Genomic DNA, 17,725 nt, shown 5'->3' with positions numbered 1-17,725 from the left:
TTTTTCATTCTCTTAAATATAAGTATAAATATATTTCTAAAACATTAAAAAAAAAAAACCTCAGTCAATATAAACTACCATCCTCAAAACAAATCCAACAGAGTGTGAGCTAAAATCAATACACTTCTCGGACATTTGTGCAGAAACAACTACCTCTTGTACACTCGAAATAAACCATCTGTATTGAAGTCAAAGTAAGCGTCAAACTATAGATTTTTCTGAGATTAAAAATACTCAGATTGACAGCAGCTTAAAACATATTTTTAATTCTTCAGTTATTTCAAATTAAGCCCAAAAATTTAAGTTTTGAAGTGATTTATACTAAGAGAAAAAGAAAACTCACTTGAAAATTATTTCTTGCCAGGTGGTGGTGCACACCTTTAATCCCAGCACTTGGGAGGCAGAGGCAGGCAGATCTCTGTGAGTTCGAGGCCATCCTGGTCTACAGAGCGAGTTCCAGGCCAGCCAGAACTACATAGTGAAACCCTGTCTCGAAAAAACAAAAAAAGTAAGAAAGAAAGAAAATTATCTCTTGGCTTTTCTCCTGAAAGGACTAAAATACAAGTTTTATCCCATAAAACGTTTATTGTAATCACAAAATAAGAGCATTACAGGCAGTGTTGATGAGGTTAACGTCACTAAAAGACGTCACTCCTAGGAACACATCCTTCAAAGGTTAAAGCATGCGACACCACCAGCAGCCAACAGTCACTGGTTACAAGGGCACGCTATCAGTACAGTCCTCCGTGAACTAAGTCTTCCTCCTTCTCCACAAGCCATTTTCCCACCTGAGAATCATGGCGGCATCTTAGTGTGCACTCACTGGAAAGAAAACTCATACTTTCAATTCTAAGAGAAGTCAAAAAACATTATACATATATGTCTACACATACACATACGCACACATTCATAGGTATATACACACACATACTCATGTATGTATATAGATATAAATATAGATACAGATACGGATTGGTTTCAATTCACCATGAGCCAAGCAGTGAATTAAGTCCTTTAAATACATTAGGAATTTTATATAGATTTAAATACATCATAACATTTATTTCTCATAATCTATGAAGTCAATAATACCTTCGTTTTACAGAGGTGGAAATAAGACTTAATGACGTAAGAAATGTGTTCTATGCCCCACTGCTAACGGCAAGAACCAGGATTCAATCAGGCTCTGGTGGTGGGGCAGTGGAAAGAGTGGGATGGGGTCATGTGAACGGAACAACCACAAAAAATACAGAGTTGAGAAACATGAACAAATAAACCTGAATGTCAAAGAAGATGACCCGGTTATGTTAAGGTAAGAAATTAGTTTCTCTTTCCCCATAGCTTCTCCCATATCTACAACGTGATCATACTACTTTTGTGATAACACAAAGCCAAAAGAAAAGAAAATCTAGAAGAACAAGGGGCACGTGTTGAGTAAAAGCTAAAACCAAAACAAACAAACAAAACCTTAACATTATCATCCATCAAGAATAACGAGTGGTTGCTCTTTACAATACATAGAAAATGCACAACTTATTATGCTCATCCCCATCACCATTATCACAACCCCCTCTTTCCCAACCACGCACAGCCACCAGATGAGGCTCCCCACCCACGTCACACCCAGAGGTAAAGAAGAAAGTGTAAGGACTCCAGCCTCCAAAGGCATCGATCCTGGAGCTCTTGAAAAGGGAGGACTGGTCACAGCGGATGTGCAGGGATCTTACCTTCATTTTATACAGGTGCACACGCATCTGTGCACACACCCCACACTACTCCAGGGTTTCTCTCTTGACTTACTGGTGCGTGCCTCGCCTCCACTCCATTGTGGTCGTAAACACTCTCTCTCCTTGATGCTTGCACAGTACCCATGTTTCTGAACTCAGATGACACTGTTTCCTGAACTGTGCAGGGGGGCCCAGATTGCATAACTGTCCTTGCTGCAGACAATGGAGATGGGCTTCGTCAGCACCAAGGGGGGGATCCACCAGCTCTGGGATGCTCTAAATTCATGACAAAATGCACATTGTCTGGGCTCAGAGGGCACACTGAGCACAGGAGAGCATCCGGATTCTTTGTGGTCTGACTTTCCCTTCCTTTTTGTTTAAGTCAAAGGAAGTTCTCCTAATTGGCACAAATTAAGGCTGCTCAGCAACTCAGTAGGAGAAGCAGCAGCCAAACCCAGTGGTGTGTGGCTCAGACAGAGAACAAAACAGAAGAACTGCATGCACATGGATTTATGTCTCTGGACATCAGGCTTAATGCCATCAGAACGTGCATAACGGTTTTGATGCTCAGGTGAAGCGGCTAATTTCTTCTCTGGGGCAATTTCATTTGCTCAGGGAATGATTTTTCAATTAATTCTACTTGTCAATAGTAAAGCAGCACTAGATGACTAGGAAAGGGAGCTGAAAAGGTCACAGTCCTTCCTGAGCCTGTGGGCCAGCAGCCAGCGGCCTAAAATTGACAGCTGGCATAACATCACAGGCTGGAGGAGGGGGTGGGGCCGGATGTCCTGTTAAGCTGGACTGTGGGACTCAGCACCCTTTTTGCATAAGTGAGGAATTACCTGGGCATCAAGAAAAACAATTCTTTGTTTCAATTTGTTCTTTTAGGGAGAAATGCAGCCTGAGAAAAGTAAAAGGGGGAGGCGAGAGAAGCTAGAGAATACAACTAACTACACAAAGCACCCACTCACAGGTAAGTCAACTAGATCCAAAGCCAGACCACTGCAGCTCAGTGGGGCCCAGATGCTAAGTCAATGACTGCGCCCTTTAACACAGTTTCACAAACTGCACGACAGGAAGACGACGTTCCTAATGGCCATAATAAAGCATAGCAGTTTCTTTCCTGGCTTTCACAGTTTCACAATTAGAAGAGAAAACAGTTTTACTTCAGGTCTCACTTAAACGGGAGTTTCACAAAGCATGTGTCACAGACTGACTGCATGAACCCTTTGTTCCCAGAGCTAGTTAGTTAACACAGTCGCTTCCAAATCCCTTGCCACAGTCCGGGCCCCTAGCAAGGGCTGAGCAAATGAGGATATTCACAGGATGCTGTATGGCAGACACATACAAACTACTCACACGATTACTTTAGAGAACACAGATCTGTTAAGAACTGGTGACACTAACATGTAAACTGAGGCAGGACTGGCTCAAATAAGACAAAGTTAGAGGTCTGGGAAGCAGTGCCAAAAAGTCTCAGCTGAAAGCCAGTGGCCCACACCTGTCTGTAGTCCCTGCATTTGGGCAAGAGGATCGTGACGAGTCCGAGACCATCGTGGGAACAGCAAGAGCCTGTCTAAGAATAAAAGCCAAAGGCTGTGAGTACAGCTCGGCCGTGAGGCACCTGCCTAGTGTGCCTCAGGCCTTGGGTTTAGTCTCCAACGTGCTCAGGGAAGAGGGTGGAAAGGAGTGGAGGAAAGGAAACTTAGTCTTCTGATAATGATGGGTGGGTGGGATGCTCCACGACTTCTCCAAGAAAGCTCTTGAGAAGTTTATCTAGAAATGAGAACAGGCAGATACTGCTCAAAAGAATTTGATGTATAGGATGCCAGGTGAAAGATTCCCAAAAAGCGGACTGAGGAGAGGGCTCGGCAGTTAAGAGCACGCCCTGCTCTGGATGAGGACCAGATCCCAGAACCCCTATCAGGAGCAGCTCACAACCAGGCGCACCTCCAGCTCCAGGGGTGGTCTGGCCAGGGGGTGCTACATATGCGTGCACATGTGTACAAACATACATACACACACACACACACACACACACACACACACACACACACACACACACACACACACACACAGAGGAATAGAGGCATTCATGTGGAGATCAGAGAACAATTGTGGGGCTGGCTCTCTCCTTCCAGTATGTAGGTTCCAGGGATGGAACTGGATCCTCCAGCTTGATGTGACAGGCACATTTCTCTGCTGAGCCATCTCACCAGCTCCAAAACATACAATAATTTTTGTAATTGCTCAGAGGGGCTGGAGAGGTGGCTCAACAGTTAAAAGCTCCCATGTCCGCTTACAACCAAGCATTCACTCCAGTTCCAGGGGGTCCTGTGTTCTCTTCCAACCACTGTAGGCACCAAGCATGCACGTGGTACACAACAAACACCATATACACAATGTAATTGAAGTATTCAAAAGAAAGATGTTAGTGCCCAGAAAGTTCTTGAAACTGAAATGAGTAATCAGTTTCTGAAAGTGAGGACCAAGTTGACACTCCTTCTTCACCTGCTGTACTCCTGAGGCCAAGGTAGTTGTGAGCCCAAGGGTCTACTCTTGGGCTCCTCAGGTCCCCACTGAAAGTCCTAAGCTTCTGTGTCCTAGGGAAGCAACATAAAGAAGGAGAGACAGTGAGCCGGCAATGAAGGACTCTTGCCCCAAGTCCCAGCTCTGCCACTAATTAGACATCTGTTTTTTCCAATTGCCAAATAAAAGAGTATACCAAAGAGCCTGCTAAGTCTCTGATTTTACAGCTAATGTGGAACCTATAGAAAGAAAAGATGTTTTCACAATTAAGAGCTTACATTATGCATTTCCAGCCTGCAGTTGACTAAATTTAGCCATGTTTGACTAAGAGGTGAGGCGTGGCATTCCAGTGCATCTCGGCACCAATTATTAAACCTGCAGATATCCGCTCTTGAACACCTCACCAGCAGGAGCGCTTCGCTGGCCTCTCTACCCACCGCCTTGTTCAAGGCGCCTGAAACAGGTATTTGCATCAGACAGTGAAAAAGAGCCCCAAACTGTAGCCTGTGAGTGTTTGTGAATACATAAGTGAGTTTATGAGTCTGTGTAAGAGCAAGGATTGTGAATCTGTGGATGTGCATGAGTGCAAGAGTGTGACTGAGTGTGACGTGAACACAAGTGTGTATCTCAAGTGCACGTTAGTGCATAAGTAAGTTGTGTAGCCTACCCACAGCTCCATTTCTGTTACACTGCTTAGTTCCATGCTGCAGTGAAGAGACTATCCTCTCCCTCAGGTGCAGAACCCACCCAAGCATCTGCTGGGATTCCTGGACCACATCACCTGTCAGCATATGGTGAGACCCCATGACTCAGGCATAGACGTGAGCAGTGTGAGGCAAAGAAGCCTGCATAAGCTCTGTAGGGCAAGCCAGCTATTTCCAGAGACTACCGGGACATGGCTGAACATGGCGCCAGCTCCCGACAGAGATGTTCTGCTGCCCTGGGGTGACTGGTGACTGTACTTTTCCTATAGAGCGTTCCTAAAACATGGGAAGGACAAGAGAGACAAGCTCAGCAAACGTCAGCCAAGTGACATGGGCACGGTCCCCAAAGGCTTAACACTGAAGCGGGAGTCAGTGGAGAGAGCTGTGGCCAGTCCAGCCACAGCGGCAGTCTCAGAAAAAAGCCTTCCTGGGTTCAGAGACGCACAGGGAAATGGAAGGTCTGTTCTGAAAACACACGTGAGACAAAAAGAAAGGACACCTGTGGCGAGGGGTGTGGCACCAGGGTAGAGAGACGTCCTGACACGGAGGAGGCGGCTCTGGTTCCGTCCCCAGCGCTGGGAAGAAGAGAGTGAGGGGAACCAGGGCCGAGCTACTCAGCACGGCTGAGGTTTCAGGAGAAAGGCTGAGGGGCGTTCACAAGCCATGAGAGGGAAGAGAGGAAGTTGTCTCTCCTCTGAAAGATGGGGCTGAGCGGGAAGAAACTGACACTGGGTGAGGAATGGCCAGTCAAAGAGAAAACCCAAACGGAAGGTGCATGACATGAAAGAAGAAGGGAGCCATGCCAGGAGGAAGTGGGCCAGCACGGGAGGAGAACGAGCAAAGAATAAATAAAAACACAACGGAGTGCCAGGCAGTGGTGGCGCACGCCTTTAATCCCAGCACTCGGCAGGTGGATCTCTGTGAGTTCAAGGCCAGCCTGGTCTACAGAGTGAGTTCCAAGACAGCCAGGGATACACAGAGAAACTGTGCCTTTGGGGGGGGGGGGGGCAACTCAGAATGGTGTACATGAAAAAGCCACACAGTGCATTTATTTCTTTATGTGCTAATCAAAAAACAATTAATTAAAAATTAGTCCCAACAAGAACCTAGTCTCACCTATAAGAGCTGTTGGGAAGGCTCAGGTGGAACAGAAGGTGAACACTTCCAGATCTCACATTAAAGAAAGGACAGCGAGTTCTAGGACAGCCAAAGCTACATAACAGAAGGACCCTGTCTCGAAAAACACAAAAACAAAAGGGGACAGGGAGCAGATGTGCTGGTGCATGCCTGCAATCTCAGAACTGGGGAGCAAGGGATCCTGAGTTCAAGGCCAGCCTGGACTACAAAGCAAGATCCGTCTCAAAACAAACAAGAAAGAAACGGTAAAAGGAAAGTGGAACAACTTTTGCTTCAAGGAAAATGGAGCCCAAAGAATACCCATGGCAGACTAAAGAGAGAGCAAGAAAGTAGCTGCAATAAAAAACAGGCTGGGAGCACCCACATCTGTGGACTGGAGCTGAAGAACACCCCCACCACCACCACCCCAAAGCCTGCTCTCTGGTGTCCAGAGAACATGGAAGCAGCAGCCAGGGGCAGCATAGAAACCTAGGTGAGTGAGTACCAAGCCCCCAGGCAATAGTGTAGCTACCAGGCCATGCCAAATTCCCACCTCCTGAAACTGTGCCAAAGGCCCGGCCCAGATAGAGCCAGAAGAGGGGGAGGCAAGAGGAACAGGAGTCCCTTCACCAAACCTGTGAGAATGGAAAGTGTCCAAAGAAATCTCCAGGCCCAGACGGTTTCAGTGGAGAACCTACCAAGCATTTAAAGAGACACTAACTCCAATTCTACTCACTCTCATTGAACTCACACTGTGAGTTCGAGGCCAGCCTGGTCTACAGAGCGAGATCCAGGACAGGCACCAAAACCACACAGAGAAACCCTGTCTCAAAAAACAATAAATAAATAAATAAATGCGTGAATACATAAATAAATAAAGTAATATCACAGTACAGCAAAAGGGTCATACAGCTTGACCAGGTGCACCCACTCCATGGGGCGTGGCTGTTCCCATACCTGGGAAATCAGTAGCTGAAACCCTCAAAATCCGAATCCAGTAAGTTCAAGAGAACCACAACATACACAACAATAAACAACATTCATCTCTCTACATACTATCAATGAATTTGTGCACACCAAAATTACATTGTTTGAAAATAATAAATTTCAGCTGGGGATGTACTTCAAGTACATCTGGAGCTCCGAGTTTCATTCCCAGTACCACAAACAACTGACTGACTGATCAATTGATCAAGCAACCGAAATCTATCAAAACATGAACAGAATTCACATGCTAGAAAGCACAAAGCAATTAAAGCCCTAAATAAATGGGGTGAGGCTGTGTTCGGGGGCTCAAAGACTCAGAACGCAATGATGCCAATTCTCCCCTCAAAATCCCCTTAACAAATCTCCTATCACAGGGCTGACATGATTTCTGTGTAGATGCAAATGAGGTGGCCCCGGCTTCCCATGGAAGGCAGAGAGGCAGAATCACGAAAGAAGCGTCTACTCTATTGATGAGAGTACGCATCATGAGCGGCAAACCCCGGTGCATGGGGAGAGAAACGGACACACGGATCAGAAGCTGCCCCACAGCACATCGGACAAAGGTGCACTCTGTTCCCAGAAGGAAAGACAGCCTTTCGACACGTGGTACTAGAGAAGGGGCCTTGCATGGGCCAAAAACTGAACCCCACCACACAGTCAAGCCCCTACCGACGCTCAAAGCGGATCACAGACACAAAGGTTAAACACAGAACTAAAAACCTTTAGGGTGCCTAGCATGGGGCACATGTTTTTAATCCTTGCATTCAAGAGGCAGAGGCAGGTGGATCTCTGTGAGTTCGAGATGGTCTACATAGCAAGTTCCAGGACAGGCAGGGCTACATACAGAGAACCAGCCTCAAAAAATAAAAACAAGGTATCAGGTGGAGGGTCTGGAGAGAGGGCTCAGTGGTTAAGAGCACTTGTTGCTCTTGCAGTGGACCTAGGTTCAATCCCCAGCACCCACATGGGTACCAGGCATGCATGGGGTACACACACACATATGTACACAAAGCACTTCAACATATAAAAGAAATAAATGTTTGGGAAAAAATGTTTAAGCGATAAGGTGGAGAGCAATAAAGGAAAACACAATGTCAACCCCTTGACGGCACACACATGCACACACACGTACACACATGCACACACATGTACATGTACAGATGCACATGAGCACAACACACTTTAAAAATTTTTTCCCTTTTTTTTTCTTTCAAGACAGAGTTTCTCTGTGTAACAGCCCTAGCTGTCCTGGAACTCGCTTTGTAGACCATACTGGCCTTGAACTCACAGAGATCCACCTGCCTCTGCCTCTGCCGTGCTGGGATTAAAGGCGTGTGCAACCCACTGCTGAGCCCATTTTTTAAATATTTAACTTTAATGTGTATCAGTGTTCAGCATGCATGTGTATATGAGCACATGTGTGCAGTACTCACAGAGGTCAGAAGAGGGCATCAGATGCCCTAGAACTAGAGTTAATAGATATGAGCCTCCATGTGGTTGAGAAGATCAGGATCCTATGCAAGAGCAGGAAGTGCTCTTAACTGCTAAGCCATCTCTCCAACCCAACGTTTTTGTAATTAAAAAAAACAGAACTATGGTACAACCATATGCTTACACTACTACACAGCCATAAACCAGAATGGGCTACGGAGGGTCCCAAGCTAGCTGTGACTGGCTCAGAATATTGACGTGGGGAAGTAATACACCCAGAAAAAGCACACTTGGAATCCTGACCTTCCCCAGGCTCAAGCTACAGTCTGTTCAGTGCTGGGCAGTCAGCCTCAGAACCACAGTCACAAAGGCCAACAGCAGCCACAGAACCACACAGTCACAAAGGCCAGCAGCAGCCACAGAACCACACAGTCACAAAGGCCAACAGCTGACACTCCACAGTGTTTCAAAGCTAGGATACTTGGTCTTGTCTTGGACATCTTCTTAGACTTTCGGCTTATGATGGGTTTACTTATGAGACCATAACTCATCATCCTAAGCCAAAGAGCATCTGTACAGATACAGGCAACAACCTAGATGCATTTCCAGGGAGCTGCGCTGAGTGAAAAAGGCCAATCCACTTACATACTGCATGGCTTCCTTATTTCAATGTTTGTGACTTGGCAAAATTATAGAAATCCAAACAGGCAGCAGTTGCCAGGCAGGGTTGGAACACAGCGGAGTATCAGTGGGAGCTCGGCTCATGAGGGGAGAGTTATTGTGCTGCCCGACCAGCTGATGTCAGTGTCTTGACTGTGATACTACTGTTCTACGATTTTGTGGGTGAGCTGTTACCATCAGGAACTGAAGGGCACGCACAGAACTTCTCTGATTTCTTATGTGAATCTACAATTATCTCAAAATAATAAAAGAAATAAGACCCTGCTACCAATGAAACAGTGGCCCTTCTCCAGGCCCAGCTAACCCAAACTGAAAAGCTGCCTTGCTCGTCAAGGGCCCCTGAGGCCACCTTCAAACCTTCAGAATCTAACAGAGCCAGCAGGGTCACCCCAGGAATCTAACAACCCAACACTGGGGCCCACCCATCTCGAGGGAGCCAAGAGCTGTGAGCACAGGCTTTGATGGCCCTGGGAACCTGCTCCAGAGGGCATGCTAGGACATGAGCACAAGGCAGTTTCTACAACTGTGCAGAAATCCTGTTTCTTAATCCACCAAGGAGTAACCCAGAGTGTGGAGATTCATGTGAAAATGGAAACCAAAAGTAGGTTTTGAATCCATGGACACAGCAGAGAACAGGAAATTGGCTTGCAAAAGCTTTTGATACTAGAGGTATCCTGATTCAACATCCAAAACTTCTAAGAAAAAGAATTTGAGGCACCATTCTCAAAGAGGATACTATTTCAATAGGTAGGTAGTTCCTGAATTGAGACTAAAATTCCCGTGGCTGTCAAGGTTAACGACGGATAAAAACTATGATCAAGCCTTCTTGAATACTGCAGCCCTGCCTCTGCTGCTATGGAGGCGCTGGTGGAGGGCCACCCGAGCTCCCCCTACATTGTAAGGCCATAGTGTTGTTCCAGGTTCAGAAAACTCTCCACGTGGCTCAAACTAGACGCAAGGGAAGAGCCATTCCTTGCAAAGCTAGCCCGGGCCCCAGCTGCTGACCAGCTGAGCCAGCTGTTTGTGCATCACAGAAGACTGGCTATACCCGAGGTCTTGTGGACCATGATTGGCACGAGACAAGGAATGAGTGCCAGGAGGAGAGTTTAACGCAGGGCAGCGCTGAGACACCAGCCCTGAAGATCTGGTTCAACAGCTAGCAAAGGCTTACTACAGAAACACCCCTTGGTTTGTATTTAGTAAGAGCTGGGTGGCTGGCCTGGCAGAACTGGAGAAAGGGTGTAGATGTTTTACTTAATGGACAGCTGCCATGACTCATTCGCTAGGATTGCAGGTGATGTATATGATCAGCAGGTTTTACTTGTCCCAGCAAAACACAAGAAAATGATGACCGAGTAACAGGAGACATCTCTTCTCAGGGTAGAGCCCTTTACCTCTGTTTGACCCTATCCCGAATGTCAATCCTGAAAATTTTTATCTGAGAACAAAAGCTGAGCAGCACGGGGTGCTACTCCACCCGTGTCCTTCCAGGTCCCGAAGAAATGACCTAACTGACTGACAGAGGCTCCGAGCTAAGAACCCACAACCATGACAGCGTGCAAACTCTGGGCCAGGACCCAGCCCACCACTCCCTGCCCACTGACAGACAACAGCACAAACCACTCAGGAAATGGCTTTGGGGCTTTTATTTTCATGACGAGGGAAGACTGCCCTTAGGGGGAATTGGGGACAAGATAGGGGTGTGTGCATGGACCGAACCCAACTATCATCACTAGGTCGCTCTCTGAGAGCAACAGCTGGGATAGATGGCAACTCACCCTCTTCTGGGATACATGAAACACCCAACCTACAAAAATATGGTCAAATGCATTGCTTCTACTTCAACCAGACAGAAAACACAGAGGGGGGAAATACAAAACAACAACAAAACAGGTATTATCATCTTTCTTTGCCTAAACTCACAATGCTACAAATCGTTTAAGTCAGCAGTTGACATTGAAGAACTACAGAGACAGTAATATCAGGCTTCTGACCACAGCACAGGGTTCCAAGGTAACAAAATACTGGGGGAAACACAGGGAAGCCCACCTACCACTGGACCTCCATGACAAGGAGTTTGAGATGCCTCAGACGGGAGCTCAACCTAGCCACCACCCCGCCCCCCCACTTCGAGCCATACAACTTTTCCCACCCAACTATATATATACCACGTTCTCTCTACTTGGGAATTATTTCACTCAGCATGTTAGGAATGCTCGCTATGAGGCTATATAGTAGGCAAATGTTGCTTCATGGAGAAAGTAAATGAGAAAGACAAGGAGTTGATGCAAATTATAAAATGTATTTCACCAACAGCAGCCTGTACTTTATCTCAAAAAAGCTGCAAAGACACAAAGGTTTACTGGGCCAGATGGTTTGCAGTTTATAGTTAAAACCCACTGCCATGAACATTACTGAATATACTTTTGAACCACACTCCCTAAGCAGACGTGCCTTAGAGTCGGTCCCCAGGAGATGTGTTTATAAATCATTTCAGTGTTATACATACCAGTAACTGTCAAAATTCTAAAACCGTGAGTAAAAACTCATACCATGCCAATGTAATCCAAACTAAACACTTAATACGATGGACTGACCCTCCACATTTACAGTAAATCTGAGACTTCACTATATTCCAATGCCTGAACAATTACTTAATTCAACCAGAGCACACCCTTCCTACCTGGCTAACAGATCATCACCCTTGTATTTCAGCACTGCACCTCTCCTATGAAAACAATCCTTTGCCTTCCCCAAGCTTGCTTACACACACACACACACACACACACACACACACACACACACACACACACACCCCTCCACGCAACTGTGCTGCCACCCCATATTCAAGGTATCTGATGGAGCACTCGTGGCTACAGACTCATCACCGAAACACCCAAATGTAAATGATACTCTACTTGTCCACTTGTATCTGCTGCATGCTGGAAGTGTGTAGCCAGAGACGTCTCATCCTGGAAGACTTCATTACACTCCAAACATTTGAGACTGTGTCTACAGAGCTTGGAGGGATCTTCATCTAGGGGCATAGCTGGGCTGATGGGTGTGCTTGGGGGTGCTGAAATAACCGCCCCAGTTATGCCAGACTGGATTTTTGTTACAGTGTGTGTGCCAGCTCCCACAGAGCTCTGCAGAGTGGAAGGAGTATTGCTGGATGGAGACACTATCATCTGGTCTGCTGGGACTGGTTTGAGAATTAAGTGGGAGCACTGCATCACCACGCCTTTCTCCTTATGCCCTCGGGCATGGGAAAGGAGGCTGCATTTGTTGTAAAAAACAAGGTTCTTTGTACAATGGTTGCACGTTACTTCAATGCGCACACTCCGCCTGTCATAGTGCTGGGTCAGGCTCTTCTCCAGGGCAAAGGAGTCCCCGCACTCCAAGCACTTATACCCCCGCATCGGCAACGTGATCCCTGCATTGGCGGGAGGACTGAGGTTGGGGATGTAAACAGGGACTGGATTGACACTGCTCAGCACCTTGTTGAAAGCCTCCACCACAGAACTCTGCAAAGACGACACCACCTGGACTCGAGACACCTTTTTAGGTGGTTGTGAGGCCGCTGCATTGATTATTGCCTGCTTTATTTGTTGCTGAGGTTTGGTTAGCACTTGGCGGAGTTCAGAGGTGGCCTGGGCACCCTGAGGCAGAAGGTTAAGGTTGGCAAGGTGCACAGTCTTTGGCACGAGTTTGGCATTGGCCAGGCTGGATGCTGGCACCACGACGGTTTGCTGCTGGATGGCATTGGCAGCTTTGATGATGGCACTGCTGGCACTCTGGACAGAGGCAGCAGATATGACTGTGGCTTTCACTGTCGTGTTGTTAGCGAGCTTCAGGTTGATGACTTGAGACCCTGCCGTCTTGACAGCAGACACAGGAAGGAAAGCAGTAGCCACGGGCTTGATGGTGACCTGTTTCGGGGTCAGCTCTGCAGAGGAAACTGCACTGGTCACCATGGCCGTCTGCAGAGGGGCCCTGGGGGGAGAGGAAAGGACAGCGGCTGATGCTGAAGACGAGAGAAGTGACGTCACAGATGCCATCACAGAGGCCGCCTGCTCCGAAGGCTTCTTCCCAGCGTCCAGATCCACTTCTGGCAACACTCTAGTCACTGTCCTCTTGATCTCCCCAGAAGATGTCTTGATGGTCTTGATACGGACTTTGGGGATTGCTGGGGTAGACCCCACAGGAGAAGATGGGGATCCTTTGCTGCTGTTCTCACTGGATATGCTCCTGGGACTATCTGATGGCTTCAGGGAGGCTTTCTTGGTGCCATCAATGAGATTCTGGGACTCAGGAGACTTGTCGGCAGCTTTGGGACTGTCGTTCACTTCCTTTGGTAAAGGAGAAGCTTCCCTTGAGTTGGCCACAGGTTCTTTGCAGGAATCGGAAGCAGCCTTCTTAGCACTCAGGGCTGCGATGGCCGCGATGCACGAAGACAGCTTGGAGGCCGACTTGGCTTTGGAAGATGTGACGGCAGCGAGGGTGCTGTCCTTCTCAGAGCTCAGCTTCCCATCAAGGACCCTGTTTTCAAGCATCTTCTCAGAGGTCTCCTTCAACTTATCTTCTGTTTTCCTGACCTTAAAAGGCTCGTAAACACTCAGGGCTATGGAATTTGTTTCTGTCTCTCTCTTGACTTTGTTTTTCTCTGTGTGGCCTGATGTAGAGATTCCAGTCTTGCCTGTGTTTTCCCCTCCAAGAGATTTTAGCTTCTCATAGTCCTGCTGGGGAGCTGAGCCAGTCAGTACATTTGATCTGAAGGTGGACTGTGTCTCCTCCTTATCGGGAGGGTCATCCACCTCTATTTTCTCGTCATCATCAAACTCTTCAGCACTGGAGATAGGGCTGAACTGGCTGAACGCTGGGTCTTTGAGAGTCACCTCTGAGGTAGGTGTGTCTCCTTTCAAGGACTTCGCTCCCTCCTTACCATAGCTGTCAAGAGAAGGTGCTGTGAGAAACCCGTTATGTAGGCCATTGCCTGTGGAATTGTGGCCGTCTTTTTCAGCTCCCTCAGAGGAGTCGATGTTCCGAACATTCTTCACAATCACACTCACGCCAACATCTGAGGATGATGGGGTATGAGAGTCATCCTCCACATGAGCGTTCTGCTTAATGTGGCTTTCATGGTCATCGTGTCCAGACTCAATCGCTGCTTTGGGATCGACCATATCTGGTATATCAAATGCTGCCAAGAGGTCATCAAAGTCTGGGGTCTTCATATCCCCCATGGTCATGAATTTGATCAGATGTTCTGTTAAAGGAAGGGAAAAGAATCTCATCAGCAACTGACACTAAGAATAAAGTCAGTTCAACTAACACAGGCTGATTACCAAGTGTGCACAACAGCAACTCCACCTTGTATAACCACAGAAATGTGAGCCAGTGATAGCCAGAAAGTAAGTGTAAACTAACACAATCACAGATGCAAAGGGATGTGCTCCAGAGTATGCACAGGACCACCAGCAGATCTCAGCAGAGCAGCACAGAAAATCCATTTAGTGTAACACCCAAAAAAGCCATTTATCACCAGATCCATCCCAGTTTTCATAAAAAGCTACTTCTCCAAATATTTTCATCTTGATAACATTTAACTCTACTAGCACAATCTGATCGCTTCAGTCACCATCAGCTTTGGGATGCTACACTAACTGAAGAGTACAATAAAAACAACTACAGATTTCAAACTTCATCCACAGAAGAATGAAATGCCACATAAACCTACCACAGGTGTTCACTAAGTTCATCTGGGATTGTCTTCTTTTTAATCTCTAAGGAAGTAATCCCATCCATTTTTAACTCCAGCTTACCTACTGTATTGAAAAAGAATACAGGGTATTCTGGGGTAGGACGGAGGGGGTTTAGAGGAAAAAAGATCAAGTCAAGCCGGGCGGTGGTGGCGCATGCCTTTAATCCCAGCACTCGGGAGGCAGAGCCAGGCGGATCTCTGTGAGTTCAAGGCCAGCCTGGGCTACCAAGTGAGTCCCAGGAAAGGCGCAAAGCTACACAGAGAAACCCTGTCTCGAAAAAAAAAAAGATCAAGTCAAGCCATTACAGAGATGCAGTGTCTTTCTTTAGGAAACGCACTGGCAGAGGAAAAAGAGTGGGGACAGGGGGGGCCTCCACCTCTGAACTTGGACAGTTCCACCTTGGGGCTCTGTAACTTTCTGGTATAGCCACTGTGTGTACACTTGTCCTGTCCTCTGTCATCCTGAGGACAGGCAATGTGTCACACATCTTTAAATCATAAATGCTAAAGAATGAACAAGCCATACACCAGAGGCCAAAGATAAGATTTGCAACAGAATGTGTGGGCTCAGCTCTGGCACTCACTAGCTCAGGACCCCAGGAAGTAACAGATTCATTGGATCTGGCCCTTCCTGCAGAAGTAAGGGCCAGCAGCCAAGAAGAGAAGGAAAACAGAAAGGAGGGGGGAAAAGCAGGAAAAAGAAAGGAGTCAAAAGGGAATAGGGCTGAGGCTGGTTCGGGAACCCTGCGATGGGCAATCGCCTGGAGGACTAGAAGGTATACGCCCTGGACTCCTCGCCCTTCAGTATTCACCATGCTGTTCCTCTCTTCAATCTGCCCTACTGCTCTCTAAGACCTGTCTTCCACACTTTATTCAAGTACTTAACTGTTTTCTTACACAATCTATAAAAGGTCATGCATGCTTGATGAGATGCACGTTCTCATCATATTACCACTCCAGGGACAGATCTAAAGGCCACTAAGACTGTTGAGGAAGAGACAAATACAAGTTCAACCATTACAGACACAGCTGGGAAAGTTGCAGGAACTTTTCTCCTGGTGATCTCCTTACCTTGGGACAAACTATATATATTTGAGGTCACTATAGTTTTACTGGTGGACCAGACAAACAATGACACATTCCCAGGAACACACTATCTCCAACACATGCACCCGAGAACCAGAATACAAACACTCCAAGAGTGAGCCTGACATTAAATGTCTCTTGAGAAGTCACCCACGGGAGCAAGGCCTGTAGATGTGATTTCCTTTTTCCAAATGGCATTGAGCATTCAAACAGCAAAATGGAGGGCATGAAAAACAACCTGCCAGCTATAACAGCCACATACAAAAACCCACCCACCTGATAACAGCCCCCACATGTAACCACCTCCACCCCAAGCATCGCACTGCTGCTGCAGACTCAACACCCATAACAAAGCTGCTAACCAGGCAGCTCCATGTTGTAGGTCTCCATTTTTTGAAAGCTCAGTACACGGAATCAGGCTGGGGCTCTGTGGTAGCACGCTAGGGATGATACCCACCCAGCACCATTAAAGAAGAAAAGCAGGGGCCCAGAATCACGCACCACCCCTTTCACCTAGCACCGTAGTTGAAAGGCAGATCTTTAAAAGATATAAAAGCTGGGACTCAGGCTGGAGTCACCCCCAGTGGTAGCTAGGTCCTAAGTATCTCTAGGCTTTCTTCACAGGAACATGAGATCTGTGTCTCACTCTTTCTTCAGGATGACGTAATCAAAAGACATCACAGTTGCACACTGTCCGTCAGAGGGCAATCAGTTCAGAAACAACAGCAGGAGATAGATGATTCAATTACTCACTGGTGACAGGCCCAGGACAGAAAATGACAAGAAATGACAAAAGGTCACTATGAGAAACCAAACTTGAGTTTGGCAGGTGCTCAGAAGCACTGTGGCGGGTGTTCTTAAGCGTCTTTTTAAGAATCAAATTTGTCCATCATGACCGTCTCCTGTTATACCTAAGGGACCTACTCCACACACTGCATAGGACTAGATCATCTAGTCATCGGTAGCTTGTGGCCCCCACATTCCCCATGCTTCCCTCACACTGAACTCAAGCACAGCTAAGGTCTGACAGCCTCAGAAAGGACTGTGTCCGTCTGCAACACACATCCCTGGGGCCAAGAAGGTCCCGTCTGACTGGAACCAGCCACGCCCAGCTTCCTGTCCCTGCTCTCCTCACACACAGTTCACCCTCTTCTCCTGGGAACAGTCAAAGAACACATGGAGAAACAGTTGGGCAATCTGCAGATTTAAAGCTCAGTCACCAACGGCTCACCTTCAGGAGGCCTGCGGCTAAGCTAAGTCCAGGGCCAGTCCATCACCACCTGAAACCTGAGACCCTGTGGCGGGCAGGCTCACCTCCCTGGGTTGTATAACTAATGTAAGAAATACCGCTCTGTAACTTCACACCTCTTTTTGGTTGATAGAAATGTTTCATACCCACAATCACTCGTCCTATCACCCGACCCCTCCTATATTCTGGAAGGCAAAAGCAAATGACCTACCTGCTTAGAGAGGAAACTGCTTGTTACTCTGAACACAAAGAGGATGCCTCGTCTCAGCTTCCTTCACTTCCACCCCGACTAAGCATTACCACCTTCAAAACAAATTCTTTTGCTTAAAATCAGTTTAAAAAACAAATCTCAGTCCTTTTAACTTTTATTACATTTATTTACACGTGAATGCTTATGAGTGAGTTCCTTTTTAAGGAAGATCATGAGTCTTCTTTAAAAAGACCAATGATCAGG

The 17,725-nt window shown here is 47.0% G+C and overlaps 1 protein-coding gene across 21 annotated transcripts in view; it reads right to left on the bottom strand.

The window, feature by feature from the left end:
• Window positions 1-17,725, bottom strand: part of Znf532 (zinc finger protein 532) — a 113,544-nt gene that overhangs the window by 50,819 nt on the left and 45,000 nt on the right. For 20 of the 21 annotated variants that reach the window (XM_052742337.1, XM_052742345.1, XM_052742334.1 and 17 more), the window contains one exon: window positions 12,094-14,441. In XM_052742337.1, coding sequence (XP_052598297.1) covers window positions 12,094-14,424 — 2,331 coding nt within the window. In that variant the 5' untranslated portion in view covers window positions 14,425-14,441. Of the gene's footprint in view, window positions 1-12,093; window positions 14,442-17,482; window positions 17,575-17,725 lie in introns of all 21 variants that reach the window. The other variant, XM_052742339.1, reaches the window with a different exon arrangement.

This window comes from Peromyscus californicus, unplaced genomic scaffold (assembly GCF_007827085.1).
Source record: "Peromyscus californicus insignis strain IS unplaced genomic scaffold, ASM782708v3 Scaffold_17__1_contigs__length_78620276, whole genome shotgun sequence".
NCBI lineage: Eukaryota > Metazoa > Chordata > Mammalia > Rodentia > Cricetidae > Peromyscus > Peromyscus californicus.
This window is presented reverse-complemented; position numbering and strand designations above follow the sequence as displayed.